This window comes from Eumetopias jubatus, unplaced genomic scaffold (assembly GCF_037043125.1).
Source record: "Eumetopias jubatus isolate StellerSeaLion01/CBP00866 unplaced genomic scaffold, mEumJub1_p1.0 scaffold_86, whole genome shotgun sequence".
NCBI lineage: Eukaryota > Metazoa > Chordata > Mammalia > Carnivora > Otariidae > Eumetopias > Eumetopias jubatus.
This window is the reverse complement of record NW_028274892.1, coordinates 172384-197377: the sequence shown is the minus strand read 5'-3', so window position 1 is coordinate 197377 and position 24994 is coordinate 172384. Positions and strand designations below refer to the sequence as shown.

The 24994-nt window shown below is 40.8% G+C and overlaps 1 protein-coding gene across 1 annotated transcript in view; it reads left to right on the top strand.

Annotated features, from left to right (window-relative positions):
- Positions 1–24994, top strand: part of LOC148161715 (cytoplasmic dynein 2 heavy chain 1-like) — a 111283-nt gene that overhangs the window by 73959 nt on the left and 12330 nt on the right. The window contains 11 exon segments of the mRNA XM_088020623.1: positions 4340–4478; positions 5740–5988; positions 6454–6562; positions 9470–9523; positions 9526–9582; positions 10648–10790; positions 14783–14867; positions 16811–16965; positions 18336–18473; positions 23916–24029; positions 24557–24717. Of these exon segments, the coding sequence (XP_087876749.1) occupies positions 4340–4478; positions 5740–5988; positions 6454–6562; positions 9470–9523; positions 9526–9582; positions 10648–10790; positions 14783–14867; positions 16811–16965; positions 18336–18473; positions 23916–24029; positions 24557–24717 (1404 nt within the window).

Here is a 24994-nt window from a genome sequence, read left to right as displayed (position 1 = left end):
AGCTCCACTCACTCAAAGCAGCTCAGTTGCATTTGCAACTGTTATCACTTAACAACCAGCTTGCGTTTTGCAAACTGCTGTGGGAGTAGTGCGTGTGATCTGAAAACCGTCATGGCGAAAGGACCTTTGATACAGGACCATATCATGGAAGTATTTCTTAACCGCTTTCAAGCTATACAATGAGTTTCTGTTCGGTTAGACTGTAAAGCTAGGCTTCACAAATACTTCATGTTGCACATTCTGTGTACTGCCAGATTCGATATTGCCCCACGGCCATAATTGCATAGGCCGAAGGGGATTTTGAAGATGAGGAAGATGTGGAGATTGGCAGAGAGATTTTCGAGGTGCGGCTTGAGTTTCAGAATCAGGAAATGAGTTGGAGAAGCCGGGGCAGGATGAAATGCTGAGAGAGAGCCCTGGTTGCAGCTCAAGAGTTGGCTCATTCTCAGTGAGGCTTTGTTAGTGTGACCTGTAGCTCTCCTTGCTTAGTGTGGGCAGGTTGCGTTTCTTAAATGGCACCATCTTTCTCAGACTGAGAGTTGCCTGAATGGTATCTCTTCTTGCAAAGAAAGTAGCATGTTCTTTGGGCATTAGACAGTAGCAGTGTCTCCTTGGGTATCTGAATTCTCTAGAATTTGTTATCTTTCAGGGTCTCCTTTGTAGGACTCAATAAATAATAAATGCTTTTTTCCCCCTCACCGTTTTACTTTTCAAGGAAAGGTTGCATTTTTTAAAAATACAGGCTTGATAAATGTCGTATCTGGGCAAACAGTATTTTCACATAGTGGAATAATATTAATTTGTTAAGAAAAATGTAATCTTGGAAGACTTGGAAATAAGCTAGATAACATTCTTGTGCTCAAGAAACGTGTAATCCAGGGGCAGATACAGATATGAAAGCCCTCACTTACAGTGATAACTATTGTTAGTGTGTTTAGATGCCACGAAATTTGTGCAAGTAGATGCTTAAACTGATAATTATAATAGAACATGAAGTGTTTTACAATTAATATAACTTTTCTGAATATATTTGGGATAAATGTTAGATAGTAGTGTGTAGAAGGGTTAATTTTTTTTGAGGGAGTTACTTTGAAACCTTGAAATAAAAAAATGAATTTTTTATTTTGTGATAATTGTACATTAACATACAATTGTAAGAATTCATACAGAGTATGTGTAGCTTTTACTTGGTTTCTCTTGATGGTAACATGTGGCAAAATTATGGTAGAGCATCACAACCAGGGTATTGACATTGATACAGTTAATACTCAGAATATCTATTCTGCTGCCCTGCTGTAGCCATGTCCATGCCTCTGGAAACCGCCAGGCTGTTCTGTATTTAATTTGCCATTTCAAGAATCTTATTTTCACTCATTAATTCTCTGGAGACACACAGGTTGCTGTGAGTCTCAGTACTTTGTTCCTTTCTATTGACGAGTGGGTATTCAGATGTACTACCATTTCTTGAACCATTTACCTGTTGAAGGGCATCTGGGTTATTTTCTGGTTTTGACTATTAGGAGGAAAGCTGCTATAAGCATTTCCTGTAGAGATGTTTGTGTGAACATGCACTTTTGTTTTTCTGGGATAAATGCTCAGGAGTGCAGTTGCAGGGATGTATGGTGCTCTTGTGCTTGGTTTGTAAAACACACCGCCCTGCTCTTTTCCAGAATGACTATATCATTTTACACTCCTGTCAGCAATATGTGAGTAATCTAGTTGCTCCGCACACTTGCCTTTGCTTTTGTCACGCTGTTGTATTTTAGCCCCTCGGTAAGTGCGTGTGGGTATATCACTGTGGCTTTAATTTGCATTCGGCCAACAGCAAATGAGCTTGAGCATCTTTCATGTGCTCAGTGCTGTCTGTGAATCCTTTGAAGTGAGGTATCTCTTTCTGTGACTTGCTCATTTTCTAATTGGATGGTTTATCTTTTTTTATTAATGAGTTTTGAGAGTTCTTTATGTATTATGGATATTAGTTTTTTTTTTTTTGTTAAATATGAGGTTTGCAAACATACTCCCCCGCTCTTTTGCTTGTCTTTCCATCCTTTTCTCTCCCACAGCTAAATATTTTAATTTTATCAAGTACAACTTAGTAATTTTTTTTTTTCAGGATCTTTTGGTGTCAAGTTTAAGAACTCTGTTTGGTCCTAGTTCTTAGAGATTTTCTCCTGTGTTTTTTTCTGAAAAGTTTTATGGTTTTATGTTTTAAGTCAGTGGTCCACTGTGAGTTAATGTCTGTATGGAGTGAGGCCTCGGGTCACCTTCTTTGCCGACGGATGACCACTTGCTCCAGCACTGTTTTTTGAAAAGGGAACTTTTCTTCCTCGAGCTGCTTTGCACTTTGTCAGAATAGGTGTGTGAACATATCTCTTGGTTCTCCATCAATCACATGTCTGTCCTCCCACCAGCACCACCTGTTTTCATTACTTTAGAAATCTTGAAATTGGGTAGACTGACTTCTCCTGCTGTCTTCTTTTTTACAGTTGTTTTCACTATTTAAGTTCCTTTCCCTTTCTCTACATATTTTAGAATAATCTTATCTATAAGTAATGTTGCTAAGCTTTGGATGGAAATTGCATTAACTCTGTATATTGGTTTTGGGGAGAATTGACATCTTCATTATGTTGAGTCCTCCAGTCTGTGAACATGATATGCCTGTCCATTTATTTAGATATTCTTTGCTTTCTTTCATCAGTGTTGTGTAGTTTTCAGCACATAAGTTTTGTACATATTTTGTTAGATGAACAACTAAGATTTAAAATTTTTTGAGCGACACAGAGAGTCAGATCATGTTAAAGAATGACTGTACTGTGTGGCGAGGGGGAAGACTCTGCATAGGTTCAGAGGCGTGAGGCGTGAGGAAGCTGGTGTGCACAGCGCGGGGCAGTGAAGGAGAATCACGCAGTCAGTGGAGCCAGGTCTGGGGGCCTCGATGGGTTTGGCTGTTTTTCCCGGCCCCATGGGAGCGGTATGGCGCTGTGCAGTTCTTCCGTGTACTCCTCCGGGACAGCTAGTGAGGACGTACTGGACGGCCAGAGACATATCGCAGGACACAAGCCGGGAGGCCGTGCTGTAGCTGAGGTGATGACACCTGATGACGTGGGAAGACAGTGAGTTCAGTTGTCTACGTGTTTCAATGTTTGCAGGCTCTTGGAGTGTCTTTTGGGGACGTGCGTGAAGTTTATCAGCTCTGTGAGGGGAGCAGTCTTGTCTGTCTTAACTACTTCTCTCTAACAGGAAGTGCGGGGCTTAAACACAGGTGTTTAATGATGAACATTGTATGTTCATTACATGTCTGTTAAGCAATTGGAAGTATGGGACCAGACTAGAGCTCGGGAGACTTGCCAATAGGTGACTGGGTTTTGGTATATCAGTAGTTGATAATTTAATCCACAGAATAAGGTTAAATAATTCAAGGGGAGCGTTTAGGATTAAAGAATAATGGACTGAATTTAGATCCCAGGGAAAATAAGAGTAGAAGGGATACGCAGAGAACGGAGAGGGCTGGTGGTTGTGCCTTGTTGAGTATGGTCCTACAGATCTAAGGAAAAAGCTTCCAAAGCACACCAGGTCACGACGGGGGTAGTGACTGCGACGGGGATGTGGACTTGGCGGTTATGGCAGCATTCTTCCCAAGGAAGAGTTTGATTGTAGAGATTTCTGCAGAGAGAGGGTAGTATAGGACAAGCAGTGATGAGGGAAAGGAGAAGAACGTGAAGAAGCTGGTCCAGGGAGCTCAAACTGCCTTTGAGCGGAGCACGTGAGAGGGAGGGCACTTTATGGAGTGTGCTTTCCCAAACGATCAGGACGGAAAGGTTCAGCAGAACAGTCAGCAGATTTTCCTTGTGTGGTCACAGGATGCTGCTGGAGATAAATATAAGGGAAGTGGTGCGGTTTTTGTTTTCTAACTAAAATTCAGTTACTTTTTCCTTTATTTTAGACTTAGGGCTCTTGATGGTATTTATAAATCTGTGTTCTTTCTCAAGGAGAGTTTTGAGTTTGTTTTAGTTGCCAATTCTATACGGAAATTGTGGAGAAGGGGAGGGAAGTAGGGAGAAAGCACAAGGGAGAGTAGTGAGGAGCATTCGGAGGAGGACCCTTCATTTGAGGAGAGAGGCGGGGGTCGGGCTGGAGCGGGGCCCGTCAGCTACTCTTCAGGGACAGTTTGACATGGCAGCATAAGGTCTTTGTTGGCTCACCAGGCACACTGTGACATACTTTCACGTTTCTGGGGATGGTCTTATTTGGAGGACTAACTGAAAAATAATGTAACGAACAGTGTATTTCCTGGTGCTGCCATTACCAATACACATATAAAACCAAAAATACCTTTCATTTCTGCAGACAGTTTCTATGTTACATGGGGAGCCCGACACAACGCAGGAACAAGGGTGGCCCCAGGACAGCCGTTGCCGCCCCATGGAAAACCACTCGGAAAACTGAATTCCGCGGATCTCAAGGATGTTATTAGAAAGGTATAACTTTGGGGCGCCTGGGTGTCTGCCTTTGGCTCAGGGTCCCGGGATCGAGTCCCGCGTCGGGCTCCCTTCTCGGTGCGGAGTCTGCTTCTCCCTCTGACTCCCCTCGTCCCCTCCCCCTTCACACGTGCGCACGTGTGTGATTTCACGTGTGTGCACGCTCTCTCAAATAAATAAATCTTTAAAAAAAAGAGAAAGGTATAATCTGAATCATGAGTTTGAATTGGGATTTGGTTGTGATTGTAGTCATTTGAGAAATATTTGTTGTAAGCTTTCCGAGGCAGACAAAGATTATACGATAGACCAAGCTGGTTCTTGTGGAGTGTAGTCTGTTGTGGTAGATCTGACTAAGTGCTCCCGTACTCACACAGGTATGGGCGAGGTGGCCAAGGTACATGTCGGCAGAGTGTATCTGGTGTTGGAATTACTAATGAGGTTTAATATTAACTGGAAAATCATCCTAGACCAGTGGTGTCCAAGTTCAGCGAGCATTAGAATCCCTTTGAGAACCAGGAAATACGCCACCTCCTGGGTCCCAGACTGACCAAGTTTCATTCCACATTTCTCCAGGGCTCCCAGGTGGTTGTTGATACCGCTGGTTCACTGAAACTGAGGCGCACTCTCCTAGAGACGTGTTTTGTTCTTTCTTCTTTGTGAAATTAGACAATAAAGAAGGAGAAACAGTGTTATATGTATGATGATTTGCTTTGGAAGTGAGTGTGGATTTTATATCCAGAAAAGCTGGTGCTGTGCGTGGGATGGACGCTACAGAGTCTGGGTCTGTTGGAAGTTGTTAAGGCTGCAACATCTGGTGTCCCTCACGCTGACACACAGTTGCTGGTGGGGCAGCCCGCGCGAGGGCTTTGGGTTCATTCCCCTGCAGTGCGTACCTACAAGAATTCACAAGATTAGGTTTTATGGTGTGCACACACTGATCTGAGTTGAAACAACTCGTAAAATTTGAGAGTTTTTAAAGTTTTTGTAATTAAGCTGTTGTGTCTCCCTACGTTTTACCCGCCGTATCAGCAGTGTCCTGCAGGTGTCTGATGACCGTGAGCTCTTGAACGTGTTTGGTATCACACAAGGTTTTTCGTAGAAGAGCTGGATTGCTGGTAGACTGTGGAGTGTAAGATGACACACTGCCACTTAGCCCCTTTTCCAGAGTGCATCAGAAGTATAAGCTTTACTCTAGATAACATTTTTGTTATGTAATGGGGCATATATTAATGATAAAATATTCGTTGTGGTTTTTTAAAAGGGCCTCATTCATTATGGACGAGATAACCAGAATTTGGATATTTTACTTTTCCAAGAAGTGCTGGAGTATGTGTCTCGGATCGACAGGGTGCTGAGCTTCCCTGGAGGCTCCCTCCTCCTGGCAGGGCGGAGTGGCGTCGGCCAGCGGACCATTACTTCCCTGGTCAGCCATATGCATGGAGCCGTGCTGTTTTCTCCAAAGATTTCCAGAGCCTATGAACTGAAGCAGTTCAAAAATGATCTCAAACACGTGAGTTACTCAAATCCTTTGCTTTATTTGGTTTTAAATCACAATTACTTGTTATTCTAAAAGCCTTCAGAGACCATTATGTCTCTGATATACGTCATAGTCTTTAATATGAATGATGGTTTTCCCCATGGTTATTAGAAAATTATATTTTTATGTACAGAGAGGCTATAGGTGGACCTGGAAGATAAAAGGACAGAATTTATATAGGACACAGGTGGGTGTATTTAGAAATGATCGTCTGTCTTAGCTGTGAAATCATATTAACATTTCCCCAACTGTTTGTTCATGGACTGGATTTACCTTCCAAACTATATGGCTGACGTTTGATTTTTAATTTTGATTACAAAGAAAGAAAGAGAGAAAAAGGAGAAAAGAAGGACATTATTTGCGTGAAGAATGGCAGGTTTTAACTGGGCCCCACAACTGTAATGGGTGCGAAGACCTGTGTTGTCACTTTCCGCGCAGGTGCTGCATCTTGCAGGGATTGAAGCCCAGCAGGTGGTTCTGCTTCTCGAGGATTACCAGTTCGTGCATCCTGCGTTTCTGGAGATGATCAATAGCCTTTTGTCTTCAGGCAAGTGAATGATTTCTATTCAAAGAAAAGAAAGGTAATAATGTTACTTTGTGTAAAATTGTGTTTCAGAGCATGTGTGGTATGGGTTTTACTCAGGGGTCCTGCGGTTAAACATGCTTGGAGCTGGAGAATTGAGAAAGCCCATTTTTATAAAATCAGGAGATTGAAGAATTACATAAGCATGATTATTATTATTATTTTTTAAAGATTTTATTTATTTATTTGAGAGGGGGAGAGAGAGCACAAGCAGGGGGAGTGGCAGAGGGAGAGGGAGACAAGCAGGCTTCCCGATGATCAGGGAGCCCGACATGGGGCTCAACCCCAGGACCCTGGGATCGTGACCTGAGCCGAAGGCAGATGCTTGACTGACTGAGCCACCCAGGCGTTCCCCCAAAATGATTAATGTTGGTGAATGTCCTGAAAAACTGTCCCTCCCATATGCTTTTGGTGGGACCATTATCTGTTACAGTCTTTTGGGAAAGTTATCAGCCAGTGTTGTTTAAAAAAAAATGTGCCATACCCTTTAATATAGAAGCTCTATTACGTGTAGGAATTTCACCTACAGAAATAATAGATTTAGTATGCAGGGAAATGCATAGTATAATTCATAATAAAAATGTGATGGAACCTCACTGTCCATCGTTAGTGGAATGGCTGAATCATGGCCTTAACACAGATATGTAAATACAGATATATTCTCAGTATCTGAGGTCCATGTTTCCAAGATCGCAGTATGCTCTTGTTGTCTCTTGAGTCACCTGTTTTCATGGTTTTCTCGAGAGGATACCTGCAATTTCCTATATGTCTTCCTTTTCTGAAGAATTTGTGACATTTATTCGAATCTCTTTATGAGTCGTCACTGTTAGAATTGGTAAGAGGTAGCTTAGTTTTAAACTTGGACCAAGATTGTTTTGTTATTTAAGTACAAAATAAACCTTGTTAAAAGCTAGTTTCCGTGATGCGCCTGTCAGACCCCGTGTTTAGTAAATGCTTGTTTTGTGTCATGTTAGGTGGGCTCTGAAATGAAATAGTCTTCTCTTCAGAATGTTACAGCTCTGGTCGAGGAACACGTGTGATTTAGAATGGGAAGTGTCTACATTTCATGTTCACGTGACTGCAGGCCGGGATGCTGGTTAGGCAGTCAGCAGGCCAGTCTCTGGCCCAAGTCCTGCCGAGGCAGGTGCTGGAGTGGGGCTGCTGGGGCTTGGGGCCTGCTCACAGGACCACTCCTGTCCATGTGTACGGTGTGTGTCCCTGCATATTGCTTCAGTCGTCACTAGGTGGAGGCCTGTTCCTTATGGCTGAACCTAGTCAAGCAGAGAGACAGCTTTGTGCTAGGATTTTCGTTTTGTTTTGTTTGTGAAAGCAAACATCCACATAAGCATTAATGCAGTAATTATTGTTTTTACCTTTTTACCTTAAGATAAATTGGTCTTTATTATCAAGTTGTAACTGCAAAAATCGTAAGTTAAGTTTTACCATTTTTAGCAAAAAAGTATTTGAAAAATGCTTTCAGAGAAAACAGGCCTTTGTCTCTTTTTTCTATTTCAAATTCTTATTTGCTGTAGTGGATAGTATGTATGTAGAGCTAGGTTTCTTTGCTACATTTAAGGAATCGAAAGTGTCTTGTTGGGGCGCCTGGGTGGCTCAGTCGTTAAGCGTCTGCCTTCGGCTCGGGTCATGATCCCAGTGTCCTGGGATCGAGCCCCGCATCGGGCTCCCTGCTCGGCGGGAAGCCTGCTTCTCCCTCTCCCACTCCCCCTGCTTGTGTTCCCTCTCTCACTGTGTCTCTCTTTGTCAAATAAATAAATAAATGAAAATCTTAAAAAAAAAAAAAAAGTGTCTTGTTATGGCTGAAATGGAAAGACATAGAGCAGATTTGTGTGTGCATGTGTTTGGGTATGTACAAGCTTGGCAGACGAGATGTGGTCTGGCACCTCTGAGTTGGGCCTGAGGGAAGGTAGGGATGAGGCTGTGATGGGCCCTGTGTGAATGCACTGCCTTGGATGCATAGCAAAAGGGTTTTTGCTTAATCTTACTGTTTTTTGCAAACTTTAAATATATTGGCTTAATAAATGTTTATTAAACACCTGTTATGTGCCAGGCCCAGTTCTAAATACTGGACTCGTAGTTGTGAATAAGACCTAGTTCAGTGCCCCTATCAATGCTTGTGGTCTTAATCCAGTGTGAATTGCCTTTCATCATTCTGTTGCCTTGTAACAGGCCCTGGACTAGTTCTGATTTCTACTACAGGTTCATTCATTCATTCATTCATCTAATAAATGTTTATGTTCCAGATACTTTGCTAAGGATGGTCTAAGGTTGATATTAAACATGATCAAATATTTGACCTTTGGGAATTCAGAATCTAATTGAGCAGGAAAGGAAAATACTTCATTCATGGTTCTGTGATGTGATACATGCTGAACAGCGACATGTTTAGATGTGGGAGAGAGAAGGGGTGCTCTCCCCGGCACCTGGGAAGTCAGCACAGCAGTGTCTCCTAGGACACAGGGTAATTTGGGGGGAAGGTAAAGGCCAGAGGAAGACTGTGCATATAAATTCCAGGAAGAGGGAGTATGTCATTATATTTATGGGACACAAAGACGTTCACTGAGGCTAGAATACAAGGTCTCATATGGGAGGGGTGGAGAAGAACCCGCAAGGATAGGTGGACAGCTAGATGGTCCACTGTCTTGAACGGCTTGCCCAGGAGTTTGAGTTTTATCGAATGAAGGCAACAGAGGGAGATTTGTGAGTAATAGAGAGGTGATAGGGTTATGTATTTTTGGAAACAGCCTGAATAAGAGCAGACTGATACAAAAATAGAACAAGTGTTGTGGATGTTAAGTGTGTTTCAACTGGGGTAATGCAGCTAAAATTCATGAGAAGTGCTGTGTCCCGTAGGTGAAGTTCCTGGACTCTATACCCAGGAAGAATTAGAGCCTTTGCTGTTGCCCCTCAGGATGAGGCTTCGCAGGATGGTTTTTTCGGACCAGTCGTCAATTACTTTACATATAGTAAGTGACTGTATTGAATTCATCAATTCAAACTCTGGTTCATGTGAAATAAGTACCATTTAATTTGCCATATTTTCTAATTAGGTTGCAAAGGTGTCTTAAATCTTGGGTCTATTTGGTAATTTATACTTTTTTCTTTTTTACGGTGCTTTTAGAAAAGCCAACCTGTAGTAAAAGCATGTTAGCAAAATTTTAGCAGAAGGGGAAGATGAAAGTGTTTTCATGTTCCTTGGAATATTTACTTCACTGCTTTTGTTTCTGTGTGGTAAAACTAGTGTTCAGAACTTCCTATCTTAGAAAATTATTGAACTGGTTAGATTTTGCCAGACTCTCTAGTTTTTTCTAGCTCAGCAGCTTTCTGATCACAGAAGCGGTTTTATGTGCACTGCGGATATCTCACATTGAAGAAGTCGTTACAAGGCACTAATAATACCAGACATCACTACTACACTTAGCTCCTTTCTTTCCCTAAAAGAACATTTGTTATTGAAACAGAGAAACTGGTTAAAGAGCTACCGTCCCCTCCCTCTCCTTCCAGTTCACAAGGAAACTCTACCAGGCCTCTGGGAAACCGATCATCCCAGTGCTATTCAAAACAGTTTCAGAACATGGATAATGACGCAAACTTTCCAAACTCCCTTTCATGAAGGGAAAATAACATTGGTGAAACAGGAAAAATATATTTCTCCTAAAAGAAAATTGGAGATCAATTTGCTTGTGAATACTGAAATCAAAATCCTTGAAAGAAAAATTGTAAAGTAGAATCCAGTTTCACATTTGAAAAGTAACATACAAAACAGCAATCTGGTATATGGACACTTGCCTTCCTCCTGAATTCCTTCTGGATCTTTTCTCTTAGCATGCACGCACACGCGTGCGCGCGCGCACACACACACACACACACAAGTATTTCTGAACAAAAATAAAAATCATAACTGTAATATTGCTTAATGGCTCCTACCATTTCATTTTAGAAAATTTTAAACTCATAAAAGCAGACCATATATAGATTTCCCCAATTATTATTGTTGTAATTTCCATGATAATTTTCTTATATTTTTTTAGGAATTCAACAAAACTTGCATATTGTCTTGATAATGGATTCTGCAAATTTAAACTTCATAATAAACTGTGAGAGTAATCCAGCTTTGCATAAGAAATGCCAGGTGTTGCGGATGGAGGGTTGGTCAGATAGCAGCATGAGGAAAGTAAGTTTAACATTTAAGTATGGAAATGAAAGACAGCATATTTTCTTTTTGAAGTTACAGATTTTCCTGACTTTGCTTTGGTGTTTGTTATTATATTACCTTAATGGTGGCACTGATTATACATGTTTGAAAACCTCTCTCTTTTCTTTATGCTCTTATATGACATTTTAGTTGAGTGTACAACTTCATGTGCTTAAGGACTACAGAGGTACTTATTGTACTTTAAAAATTTTATTCATGTTGTTAGCTAGCCTATGATAAAAACATCGTAGCAATAATTTTAGCCATTTTTTTGAATTAAAAAAATTAAATCTTAAAAAATATCTATCATTGTGGTGCTAAGTGTTGGGAGGGGGATGTGTTTGAAGTGTGAATTCATTGAACCATCTTAACTGGAAGCCTCTGCCATTGTTTTGTTTGATAAATAATATTTTTCAGGATTATTTCTTTGAATAATATTTATATTCTCGATCATTCATGTCTTCATTTTTGTGTAAAGAAGTACGGACTATTGCCTATCATGAGTCAGAGGGAGGACTGTAATTTGAGATGAGAGTTAAAGTTTTACAGATGAGGTGATATTTTAGTTAGATTCCAGGAAGTAGATAAAGGACAGGAAAATTATTCCAGTCTTAAGAGGCCACGTGAACGAGAGGCTTCATTAAGAAGTAATTATCGGGTCTCTAATATGTGCCACTGTTCTATCTGTTGGGGTTATAGCAAAGAAAAAGCAGATGAAAGTCCCTGCCCTCATGGAGTTTACAAGGTTTTGGGGGGTCGCGGGGGGGAATGTCTTCTTCAGGGAGACCCTGAGCTGACAGCTTGCCTGGTGACTCTGAGAGTCAGCCGGAAGCCCAGTCAGCGGTTAGAGTGACTCAGAGGGAGAGCAGTTGGGGGTGTGGCGTCAGGGAAGTAAGAGGAGAGCAGTTAGGGTGGGGCTTTGTGAGCCACGCTGCGGAGTTTAGCTTTTCCTGGAAACAGGTGAGGGAGGCTTCGGAGGCTTTTGACACACCATTCTAATGTTTCAGCGGGATTACTTTGGCTTCTGTGCTGGGAATAGACTCTCAAAGGCAAGGGTAGAATTAGTTACAAAGCTGTTGCAGGAGTCGGTGAGAGAGAAGGATGGTGTGCACTAGGGATGGAGGAGGAGAGGTGGTGGGAAGTGGCTGGATTCTGAACACGTTTTACTGTAGAAATAACCGAATTTGCTGACAGATTGTACTAAGATGTAAAAGGAGGTGAGGCTGGAAGGATACAGCCAAGGATGTTGGCTGAAGTCCCTGGAAGGGTGGAGTACCCGTCCACGGGGAACGGGGACCGAGAAGAGCACTTGCAGGGGAGGATGTGAGGCTTGCAGTTGTAGATGTGTTCTTGACGAGACGTCAGACCTCCGAGCTGCAGGACGCAGAAGGCATCGGGGTGTAGGGGTCTGGAGTTCAGGGGAAAGAAGGGTCAGGCATCCAGGATAAAACACAGGGAATTGTCAGGGTATGGGTGGTATTTACAGCTCTGAGAATGAATGATGCCACCAAGGAATGAGCGTTGACTACCAGAGAGTGACCGTCAAGGACTGAAGTCTTGGGCTCTTGTTCAACATGAAAAGGTTGACGTGAAGATGAGGGATCCGCAAAGGATACTGAGAAGGAGCTGCTGTGGGGAAATGGGAGGGAAACCGGCAGAGTGTGAAGACAAGCAAAGACTGCATTTCAGGGCCGTGGCGCAGGCAGGTGGACGGGGCCTGTGAGCTGACTGTCGGCTCTGGCAGCAGGGAGGCCAGCGTGAGGCTAAGAAAGCAGTTTTGAGTTAGCGGCTGCCAACTGGAACGTGCTCCAGAAACAGTGAGAAGGAGATTGGAGAGAGTGAATGTGGTCACCTCTTGTGAGGGGTTTTGTTGTAAAGTGGAACAGAGAAATGGATCCGTGTGGAAGGAAGTAGGTAAAAATAATACTTTTTTTTGAAGTTTTAAGGTAGGACATACTATTACACGTTTGTATGCCGTCGGGAATGCAAACAAGGAAGTAAGAACATATGAAAGGCAGGGGAACATTGTGCAGCCATGTCACGGCCTGGTGCACAAATGAGAGGACTAGGGACTGGCCTCTGCAGCAAAGCAAGCAGGGCGCAGGGGCCCAGCTCCAGGTAAGCGGGCAGGTGTGGTACCAGGGAGTGGTGGACAGGCTTCCTATTGTTTCTGTTTTCTCAGAGACAGCAAGGTGATGAGCTGAGAGAAAAGCCGAGGGGAGAGTTTGTGGGGTCCTGAAGGGATGTAAGAAGATACGCGGAAAGAGGGGAAGGCTGAGGAGAAGGGGTATGAGGGCTGGGTGGCATAGGGTTGGCATGAGCTGGCGATGGGAGAGTTGAGCGGAGGCCGTCAGCGTGCTGTGTGTTTCCCTCAGTCACGGTGCCCTCGCAAGGGCACACCTGCAGCGAGTGCTCACTTGCACTTGGCCAGGACTGGGGCTTTGTTACTCGAGTACAGCCGAGTCAGTGAGGGCTGAGGGAGTTGCGAGCTCATGATAAGGAAGATGGTGAACGACAGTGTGGCGATTTTCAAATTCATAGATCGCAGGTCTTAGTGGAGCATGAGGCTTATTGGCCCTACGAAGGGAATGGGCTGGGGCTGCCTGGGATATTTACAGGTGACATGATGGAATGATTTCAGTTCTTGTTAGTGACGCGGTCTCAGGGTCTGACCATGGCAGGTAGGGCGTGATTAGCTGAGGAAAAGGTGGTGGAGAAGACACCAGAAGGACAGGAGTTGAAGGAATTGAGAGGTGAAGGTATTAATCGGAATTAATAGAGTTAATACGCATTTTTATCTCTGAGGGGGAGAATGGAGGTGAAGGGGAGCGTGGGCCCATCCAGCCAGGAACGCTTTGCAGATGGAGGGTGTTGTTTTGTCAGCCAGCTTTATTGAGATACACAAACTGATAAATAAAAGTTGTCTATACTTAATGTGTACAGTGTGATGTTTGGACATATGTATATCTTGTGCGATGTTTACACAATCAAGCTAATTCACATAAGGGATAGACTATTTTAAAGAAAGCAAGTTTCCTAAGAAAAAAATTTCAGTTTATTTGAAAGGATAAATTTGAAATATTCTCCCAGAGGCTCCAGGGTTTTGGCAGAAATCAGTGAAGATGTTTGAGGGAAAAACAGTATTCTCTGGTCACGAACCATGGCACTTTCAAATTCTTCGTCAGTAAAGGGGTCTTTTGTGTGACATTTTGTTTAGTCTGGGAGATTCAGAAAGTGAGACTTTGACCCGCATACCTGGACACCTTGGGCTTCCTGTTGCAAAAATGTCCGTGTTCTGCTACTTTAATTTTCTTCCCAGGAAACTAAGAATATTTTACTTCTGGTTTTTTTTTTGTTTTTTTTTTGTATATTTTAAATGAGTACTCTTATTAGATTATCATACTTTCCCTTATAATAATGATCTGTTTATGAAACTTGATCTTATTTGTGATAGTGGCAAAATCCTAGTGGTAGCTCAACAACAGTTTTTGAGATTATCAATTATAAAACTGTTAATTACCAATTGTGGAATTCTTTTCATTTACTTTTCGTTTCTTCTTATTCAGGAAACCTCAGAACCCTTACTATCCCTTTATGCCCTGATGCCAAATAAAGCTTTTCATTTTTCTTATTGTGTGATTTTCAGTGGCATTTGTGATTATTTTCTAATTCAATCCAAACTGTGATCTGTGATCTCCTTCATTTCATATGGTCTAATCATTTTTCAAGTGAGGTGTTGTCAGTAATTTGCAATCAATTAATGGTTGATGTGTGTCAAAAATCTTGTCTAGGAAATACTCTAGAATATTAGAATTCTAAAAATTCTGAAGATGGATATATTCATTATTTCTCTTACTCTGGTAAGAAATCTAGAAGAAAAGTGTTCTTTTTATTTTTAACCTTTGATATTGGATTTATTTAAACTTTTTGCTATTGAGTTGAGGTTTGAAGACATGCTCTTCCTGTTTTAGACACCTGAAATGTTATTCAGTGAAACAGATGGTGAAGAAAAATACAGTGACAAAAAAAGGAAAGAAGAAAAGAAAAAAAACTCAGGTAGTATTTTGATGAAATTGACTTTGTGAAATAATTGCCATTTTTTGGTGTCATAGATTCCTTAAAGATTCACAGTGATTATGAATTTGAATAATGACAAACTAGCACAAAGTCTTTTTTTTTTTTTTTAAAGATTTATTTGTTTGTTTGCGGGGGGAGGGGCAGAGGGAGAGGGAGAGAGAATCCCAAGCAGACTCTGCACTGAGTGTGGAGCCTGATGCGGGGCTCGATCCCAGGACCCTGAGATCATGACCTGAGCTGAGACCAAGAGTTGGGCACTTTTAACTGACTGTGCCACGCAGGTGCCTCCTAACAAAGATTTCTTTGGATGAAAACTAAACTAAAGCTCTCTGTATTTATAAACTCATGTTTATGTCATTTTCTACAGGACCTAACTCATTATCTATTGTTTACATTTAAGAAGTTGAACAATTATATTCTTGACCCGGATGATCAGATGTTCTACTTACATTGTCTGGGGTCTTTGGCTAGAAGGCTAAGCTTCTCTATTAGTTTTCACTTTTCACTTAGCTACGTGACAGCATGCAACTCACACATGAAAAAGTTTTATGGTGTTCTTTGAGTGTGGACACAATATTTTCTTAATTATACTCTCATTATTTTTTCCAGTTCCAAATTAATTTTGAATGTGGTCTTTTTTTTTTTTTTTTTTTAGTATCATAGCACATTCATTCATTTATTTATCTAACCATCTAGTCACCAAATAGTGGTTGAACTTGTTTTACCTTAGGTACTGGGCTGGATACTAGAGATGACTTAGGAGCTCCTACTGCACTAAAGAATAGCAAGAATTATGTTCTATATAAACATAAACTCTGATACAGTGAGATAAATGATGGTAGGAGTTGATGTGGAGAGCCTTTGAAAGTGAGACAGCTTTTACTAGCAGATGTTACAGCAAACGGACAGGGGCAGATGGGCAGTTTGGGGAAGAGTGGCTACATGCAAAAGGCTCCGAGAAATAAACCAGCTATTTTATTGGATCTGTGAACAGCCCAATGGCTGAGACATGGACATGTGAGCAGTAGAGTACTAGGTGAAGAGAAGGCAGGCGGCTTCAGTAATGACAAGCCTCCCGTGTCGTGCTAAGGAATTTGGATTCTGACTCGTGGGTGATCTGCGGTCATGGAGCGATTTTAGCAGAGACGTAACCAGGGTCTTGCTGTAGAAACAAAAGTGTCTGGGTCCATCCTTTTCCTCAATTACGGGCAACTAGGGGGGGTGTAAGAAGAAACTGAAGGCGATCAGAGCCCTGTGGAAGGCCACTGCAGTAAACCAAGAGGAAGGAATGGACTTGGGGGTACCAGGAGGCACTCTAAGGGGACCCCTTGGAGGAAGGAGGACGCAAGGACATTTCTCGGGGTTCTGGCTTAGAACAATGATGAGAAGTTGTCTTTACTAACCGAGGTAGAGAATATGGAAGAACATAGATTGAGGTGATGAGAGGAAGATAACACGTTTAGTAATGGATGTGTTCAATCCTGTGTGAACTGCCTCCTCATTTTTTGGCTTTTGAGGTCCTGTTTCACCCTGTGTCAAATGACAGTGGATCTGTGTTGCTTGGTTTGGTATCTCTTTTCCATTCAAGGAGCTTTTATTGTGTTTGCTTCTGGATTACAAGTTCTGTAGTTCCAACTAATTTATATGCTATGACAACCTGTAGATTTCTCTCTCTTGCAGCAGTAAAAGTGTTCAGAGCAAATATGTCACAGTGGACAGATAGAGACCACTGAAATTAAGTAATTCAAAGTCATAAGGAACATGGGAGCTGTGAATAGATGTACCTTTATGCAGAGATGATACCTCGTATTTCTAGTTCTGTAGGTGGAAATATTTAGCATGAAATAAATGTAGTTAAGATGATTTTCTCTAATTCACAATAGATCATGTATATATTAAATCATTTTGTTTTCTCTTTCTAGTTGATCCTGATTTTCTAAAATCATTTTTATTAATCCGTGAATCTTGTAAAGCATATGGTGCTACCCCAAGCCGATATATGACCTTTTTACGTGTGTATTCTGCCATCAGTAGCACCAAGAAAAACGAACTATTAAAAAGACAAAGTCATTTGCAGGTACAATATTGGTAATCTCCAATTATTTTACTTATCTCTGGGGTACAAGGATTATGTATATTACAAACCGTTGCCTGTGGCATGTATTTGGTGTAAATGAGTACTGTATTACATGCCTTAAAACAGTTTCACCTACCCGTATTGCTCATAGGTATACTAACGGTTTTGTAATTTTTATTTAGATTCAGTAATTGTGTTTTTTCTCTACTGGATGGTATTTATGTGCTTTTGATAGTTTATGGTGATCTTTAAAAGCTTCTTTAAAATCAAAGTGTTTTTAGAAATTCAGAAATGTCTATTATTAATTAAAACATAATATCTGAGATTAAGCTTTATAATAACCTTTAAAATTAAAATTATACCTTATAAAATATTACTTTTATCTATGTCAGTACATTCTGAACAGTTGTCTTTCTCCATTTCTGCAACTACAGAGCTTCAACTTAAATGTGGCATTAAAATGCCAGCCTTGGAAGTTGTCTGAGAGCATTTCCTCTCCAAAGTCGTAGTCTCATAAAGTAGGATCCGTCCTAATTGACAAAGTTATCTTTATCCCTCTTTCATTCAGAGCAAGCCACTAACTGTACATGCTTTGGGAAGGTCATTTTCTTGATTTAGTTCTCTGGGGTGCTTTGGGTAAATTATGCAGACTTGTTGACCTGCAACTTAATTGGGTGAGTTAGATAAAGAACCAGCATGATGCTGTCCTCTCTGTTGGGTGCTCGGTAAATATTGGTTATATTGCTTTTTGCCATTACTATCTCCCGAAATCTTCTCATTTGTTAGGTGACAAAAACCCAACTCATATTTTAGAAGAGGGGGAATATTTCTGTGTTCATTTCTTGGATTACTCACGGGTAGTGGGATGGGGTGCAGTAATGGCCAGCCCAGGGTCAGATGTCCACCCAAGAGTAGGCCTTGAGTCGTTTTACGTAGTCAGGGAGACTGAGAAGTGGAAAAGCTTTGCTGAGTTTTTCCTTGCTTTCTGTTTTCTTTCTCACAGAATTCAGTGGGTAAAAATCCTGGTCTTGAAGCTCCCAAGTATGTGTTGATCTCTTCGGCTTTACTGTGACAGTTTTAAAGTCTGTTTTTCTTTTATGTCTCTGTGGAGTCTTGTACCACACCTTAATGGGTATATGGTTGAATAAGTCATTATAATTAGCAGCAAGGAGCTACCCAAGTCCACTTGCAAGCGTTTGATGTGTACACAGTTAGGTTTTTCCTTGATTCTTTCTTTCTTGAAGATTTCCTTGATTCTTTCTTAAAGATACCCCATTGTATATATATCCCACATCTTCTTTATCCATTCATCAGGATAAAGAGTATAAAATTCCTTTTTTTTTAAATGTTAGTTAATTTTATTGGTACAGGCTGGTGTGTCTAAACTGAATGAAGCTAAAGCTCTTGTGGACGAGCTGAACAGAAAAGCTGGAGAACAAAGTGTGTTACTTAAAACTAAGCAAGACAAAGCAGATGCTGCTCTCCAAGAGATCACAGTGTCAATGCAGGTAATGTTTCGAGGGAGCATGAAAATGCAGACCGTAGGGAGACCACATCTGCCTGATTATTACTGTGAAAACTTAGATTTTTACTTATGTGGATTTGAAAAATATTGCTTGTCTGTGCTGAGTCAGGCTGATGGTATTAAGTACTAGAGCTTTTGTGGAAAAGCATAGTATTTTCCCATGTTATTTTAAAATCATAGCTATATTCTTCTCAGTTCACCATATACTAATATATCTAAACCCTGTAAATATATAACATTTTACGTTGGTATAGATTTGTAAGCGATTTTATTTGTTTACCCTCTGCTAGTTAAGTTGATATTTCCTTTTATTTTTTAAAAAATTATCTCCTTCTGGCTTCAAGGTTTTTTTTCTCCTGCCTTAATAAAGGCAGAATATTAATTCTCAAGATTTACAAAATAAGTCTTTATTCATTTTACTTATACTTTCATGATATTTTAATATTTTGATTCTGTCCACTTTTTGCCATTGCCTTCTTGCCTTTGTCAAACCTTTCAGAGGAGACGTCTTTGACGTTCTTGTCCGCGCAGGCGCTGTGTCCGTGTGCCCTCCCAGGCTGCTCTGTGCTGACCCCCGCCACATCCATCTCCCTCGTCCTTCAGCCCTACTCTCTCATTTGAGCTTCAGACCCAAATCCCCAATAATCTGCTAGACATGCCTTCTGAGAAGTCTCTCAGCTTTATGGCTGGGTCATATTCCAGGGTGTATGTGTATTCTATCCCACATCTTCTTTATCAGTGCGCACTTGGGCTTCTTCCATAATTTGGCGATTGTAGATAATGCTGCTGTACACATTGGGGTGCATGTGCCCCTTCGAATTAGTGTTTTTATATCCTTTGGGTTAAATACCCAGTAGTGCGATTGCTGGGTCATGTGGTAGCTCTATTTTCAATGTGGTTCTCAACCACATTCTAATCATAGTCTAATCTGTCGATGGACATCTGGGCTCTTTCCACAGTTTGGCTATTGTGGACATTGCTGCTATAAGCATCAGGGTGCACGGACCCCTTCGGATCCCTACATTTGTGTCTTTGGGGTAAATACCCAGTAGTTCAATTGCTGGATCCTAGGGTAGCTCTATTTTCAACTGTTTGAGGAACCTCCATACTGTTTTCCAGAGTGGCTGCACCAGGTTGCATTCCCACCAACAGTGTAGGAGGGTTCCCGTTTCTCCACATCCCCGCCAACATCTGTTGTTTCTTGCGTTGTTGACAGTATAGCTAATTGTTCAAGACAGAACTTATAAATTATATTAGACATATGTTCTCTCAGTCCCTACCTTTCATGAATCACTAAGTTCTGTAAGTTTACCTTCTTGATTAAATCTCATATGTTTCTCCATCTTCATGTTGGTGACTATTAACCTTACTGCAAGTCTAATGCCTCTTTTAATTAAAATTAACTTCAAAATTTAATAGACTAATGTATAAATCTCAATAAAAGGAACTGGCACAAAAACTCATAAAATAATAAGGTTGGACGAATTATGATTTAAAGACTTACTATTGAGGGGCGCCTGGGTGGCTCATTTGGTTGAGCATCTGCCTTCGGCTCAGGTCATGATCTCAGGGTCCTTGGATCGAGCCCCGCATCCGGCTCCCTGCTCAGTGGGGAGTCTGCTTCTTCCTCTCCCTCTGCCTGTCGCTCCCCCTGCTCATGCTCTCTCTCTTGCTTGCTCTCTAACTAAATAAAGAAAATACTAAAAAAAAAAAAAAAAAAGACTTACTATTGAGCTATAGTGATCAAGGCAGTGTGGTACTGGTGTAGTGATAATCAAACAGATCATTGGAACATTATGAAGTTCAGAAATAAACTAACACGTGCATAGTTAATTGGTTTTATACAAAATGCCAATTAAATGGGGAAAGGATGGTCTTTTTAAAAAATGGTATTTAAATATCCATGTAGAGAAAAATAAACAAGACCTCTACCTTAAACTTGTACAAAAATTAACTGAATATGGGTCATAGATCTAAACGTACAGCATAAAATTATAAAACTTTGGAAGAAAACAGGAGAAAATGTTAATGATGTTGGGTGAGATAAAGATTTTTTTAGATGTGATACCAAAATAGAAAAAGAAGAAAAATTGATGAAATTGGACCCTATCGAAATTAAAAACTTTTCCTCTGTGAAATACGTTCTGAAGAAAATTAAAGAGCAAATCACAGACTGGGAGAAATTATTTACAGAACATAAATCTGCTAAATGACTTGTATCCAGAATATACAGAAACCATTAGAACACAATAATAAAACAAAAAGTCTAATTTAAAAATGAGGAAAAAATCTGAAGGTGCCCTGCATGGTAGAAGACATAGGAAGGGCCAGTAAATGCACAGAGAGATGCTCAGCATGATTAGTCATCAAGAAATGTAATCCCCTTGTTTCCAGACATTTTCTTCCAACTTCTGTTGTCGTGACCGAAACACTCCCAAGTTCTGTTAAGTCTGATCCTTTGCAGGTGATCTTTTTCTTTTTTCCTCTCTTGAGACTTTGTGGAAGTCATTGTTCTGAAGGTGACACCATCTGCCTTGGCTTTAGGTCTCCTTTCGTTCCCTGTGTTGGACACCGTGTGGACTCTGCCCCAGGACACTTCTCTCCGCGGTCCCGGGAAGTGTCCTTACGGCGTGTGGCCGTACTCCCCTCCCTCCATGTCTCCGTCTTCCCTTCCTGGGATGCTTGTTACTTGGACTGTGGGCTTCCCCGACTGCTTCCCTAATTCTCTTAGGTTTTCTCACCTTTTTCCTTCTCTTTTTGCTCTACTTCCTTTAAAAATTCTTCATTTTCTAATTCGCCTCTTGAGCTTTTCATTCCTGCTCTGATGTTATCTCTCAGGAGATTCTTTAGCCTGTAAATCCTTCCTTTTGGCAGCGTCCCCATTTTTTATTTTTTTTTATTTTTTTTTATTTTTTAAATTTTATTTATTTATTTGTCAGAGAGAGAGAGAAAGCACAAGCAGGGGGAGCAGCAGACAGAGGGAGAAGCAGGCTTCCCACCGAGCAGGGAGCCCGATGCGGGGCTCAATCCCAGGACCCTGGGATCATGACCTGCGCCAAAGGCAGACGCTTAACCCACTGAGCCACCCAGGCGCCCGCCCCCGCCTTTTTTAAAGATTTTATTTATTTATTAGAGAGAGAGAGATAGCAAGGGCAGGAACACAAGCAGGGGAAGTGGGAGAGGGAGAAGCAGGCTTCCTGCCGAGCAGGGAGCCCGATGTGGGGCTCGATCTCAGGACCCTGGGATCAAGACCTGCGCCAAAGGCAGACGCTTAACCCACTGAGCCACCCAGGCGCCCCTGCAGCATCCCTTTTTATTGGTCTCTTTCACTGTTGCCTCATCTCCACTTAGCCCTCGGAGGGTACTTTATGAAATCTTCTGTTTCCCACTATATTTTCTTATGTACTTTTTCATACTTGGTTGTTTTATTCTTATTCACAAAAGAAGCTTTCTTTGTGAGTTTGGTCATCTTCATTGGAAATCTGAGTGTGGGTAGGGTTCTTAAGGACTGTGAGCTTCACAGGAGGATTATCTAGACTGACTCGAATGACATAATCAAGATTTCCCTTGATACGCCAAAATAATTCCATTGGCATTTGGGAAACTTTCAAAAGCAATAACATTTCCAGATATATGATGGTTATGTACACGTTCAGTGTTTCCAGGATAATTTTATTGAGTACCTGACCTGGTAAGTAATGTAATAGAAAATCAAATGTAATTTTCATACTATAAAACTTTAGCATCACTTTTTCCTCAAGGTATTTTGGAAACAAATTACTATAAAGATTTATGTAAAGCAGACAGCCATTGTTATTATTAAAAAATACCTGTCACCTCCTTACCTTTGAAGAGTAATTTGAAATATGAAACAAGTGAAGGCCGTGTGAAGGATAATGCTGTTGATGAAAGGAGACCGTTGAGCAGTATGTGTGCCCGTGTGCCATCAGGCCGGCGAGCTGCAGTCAGACTCGGACAGCTTGTGCTGTCCTGTGGTCGGCCCTCTGCAGAAGGGTTTTCTACAATGGTAGCTAGTTGTCTTGCCTATCTGAGACACAGAAGAGTCGCTGTGTATCTTGTACGCTAATAATTTTGCTTGACTATAAATAGCAGACGTTTCTGTTCATAATTTTATAACAAAGTAGAGTCTGGAGAGACAGCTAAATATCAAATTGTGTAAACTTGCAAAGCTTGCAGCTCCAGGTCTGTGACTTGAGAAAAGTACAGATTAAATACTGTAAAATCCTGGAGTAGGGCTCACTTCCAGGTGGCAGAACAACACACGTGCTGGGCCTTGGAGGGTGTTTGTGTGTGTGATGGAGCACGTGAGTTCCCTTCTGAGAAGCACACAGTTCCAGTTGCACTGACGTGTGAGGGAGCTCAGGGTGAGACTGCGGAGGAGTTGGCCGGTGCCTGAGTCTCAGCTTCGGCTCCAGATTGGAGCCACCTGGCGCGTCTTTAGATCTTTCTGCACCCTGCCTGCACCCAGATGAAGTATTTCGATATACTTGGCAACAGAACACCAGGTATTAGTTCTTAAGCTCCCTGAGTGACTAGAATGTGGTTGAGAACCACTGATGTAAGGACTCTTGAAAGATTTCTTGACAAATTTTCTCCTTCCATATGTGGGATCCTTGATACTTGCATGCATGAACAGAGAGTTCACGTGTTATTAGTAAATAATTTACTGTTCTTTGAATCTGTACTGATTTTTGTTTATATATTTACCATCATATTGTTGTATCATGATTTCAATTTTTGTCTAAAATAAAGTGTAGAAACACAAACTTCTAATACACTGTAGTCTCTAAGAGTTGTTAGTCTTTACTGTTAGAATTATAGGAGACTTTAGTTTGTTCATTTATGAGATGAGCATAGTAGTTCCAACCTCTCTGAATTATTTATTCCAAGTGTTAAATGTATATTATGATGATTTTCTAAGTTTTGCAATTCTGAGTTGCTTGGTTTTTATATAATAAGCATTTATTGCTTTGCTATTTGGAAACATTAAAACAAATAAAGCATAGAAACTTCCTGATAGTAAATACGTAGTAAATTATAACATTCATTTCCCAGGCATCTTAGAAACTTTCATGTCAATTAACATTAGGAAAACATTTAATAGAAAATGTTATTTTAGGGTGCCCGGGTGGCTCAGATGGTTAAGCGTCTGCCTTCAGCTCAGGTCATGATCCCAGGGTCCTGGGATTGAGTCCCACATCGGGCTCCCTGCTCCTTGGGAGCCTGCTTCTCCCTCTGCTTCTCTCTCTCTCTCTCCTCCTCTGTCTCTCATGAATAAATAAATAAAATCTTAAAAAAAAAAAAAGAAAATGTTATTTTAAAATAATTTATATTTTTGATATCATGCTTTAAAATATCGAGTGCATGAAAATTAATTGGAATATCATTTAAAATATTCCTCTAGGATGCTAGTGAGCAAAAGACAGAACTTGAAAGACTGAAGCACAAAATAGCAGAAGAAGTTGTTAAAATTGAAGAAAGAAAAAACAAAATTGACAATGAATTAAAGGAAGTGCAGGTAGGCTACAGTGGATGCGTTGTCTGACTACTGACTGTGTCTGGGAGTTCTAGGAGTATTAGCAAGCGTGGCTTCCAACACCATGGTCTTTATGGAAGAGATGCAGGAAGGAAGGTCGGCCGGGGGAAGGAAGGTCATCAGAAACCATCTGCGTTTCCCGTGAGCCGTGTTGTTTGAGTGTCGAGGAGAAAAATGTGTTGTAGGGAAATTAAGTCAAACTCTTAGGCTCTTTTTTTGGCCCCTCACTAGGTTATTAGCCAGCTAGTCATAGAATATAAGGAGCCTCTTGAAAATGGCAAATTGTCTCAAAACAAATGGGATTTTTTCTAAATTAGACTCCTGTAGTTATGGTGGTAAGAATTTGAAGATTTTGTATTTTGTGTGTTTCAAAGCATTTTGATATTTGAAGAGAAAGGATTTTAATAACGAGTTATTTTTAATGAAATGACAAATATTCAATAACTTCTAGAGTTATTGATTTTTACATATATATTTTTTGAAAGTAAAAATGCTCTTTGTCCTTTTAGCCTCTAGTCAATGAAGCTAAACTAGCAGTTGGAAACATTAAGCCAGAATCTCTTTCAGAAATTCGCTCACTGCGTATGCCACCTGATATCATCAGAGATATTCTTGAGGGCGTTTTAAGGTTGATGGGTATCTTTGATACATCTTGGGTGAGCATGAAAAGGTACGTTTTTTAATTTGTGAAAAATGTTATTATTTCACCAGTGAAGTACACATTGATTGATTGATTCATTTATTTAGATTTTATTTTTAAGTAATCTCTACAACCAGCATGGGGCTTGAACCCACAACCCCACGATCAAGAGTCCCATGCTGTACTGACTGAGCCAACCAGGCGCGCCTCTTTCATATTTTTAAATACTTCTTACATTGTTTCTCAAACTGTGCTTCATTAATTACCTAGTTACACATTTTGCTGTAATATTTCAAGATACTCTGTA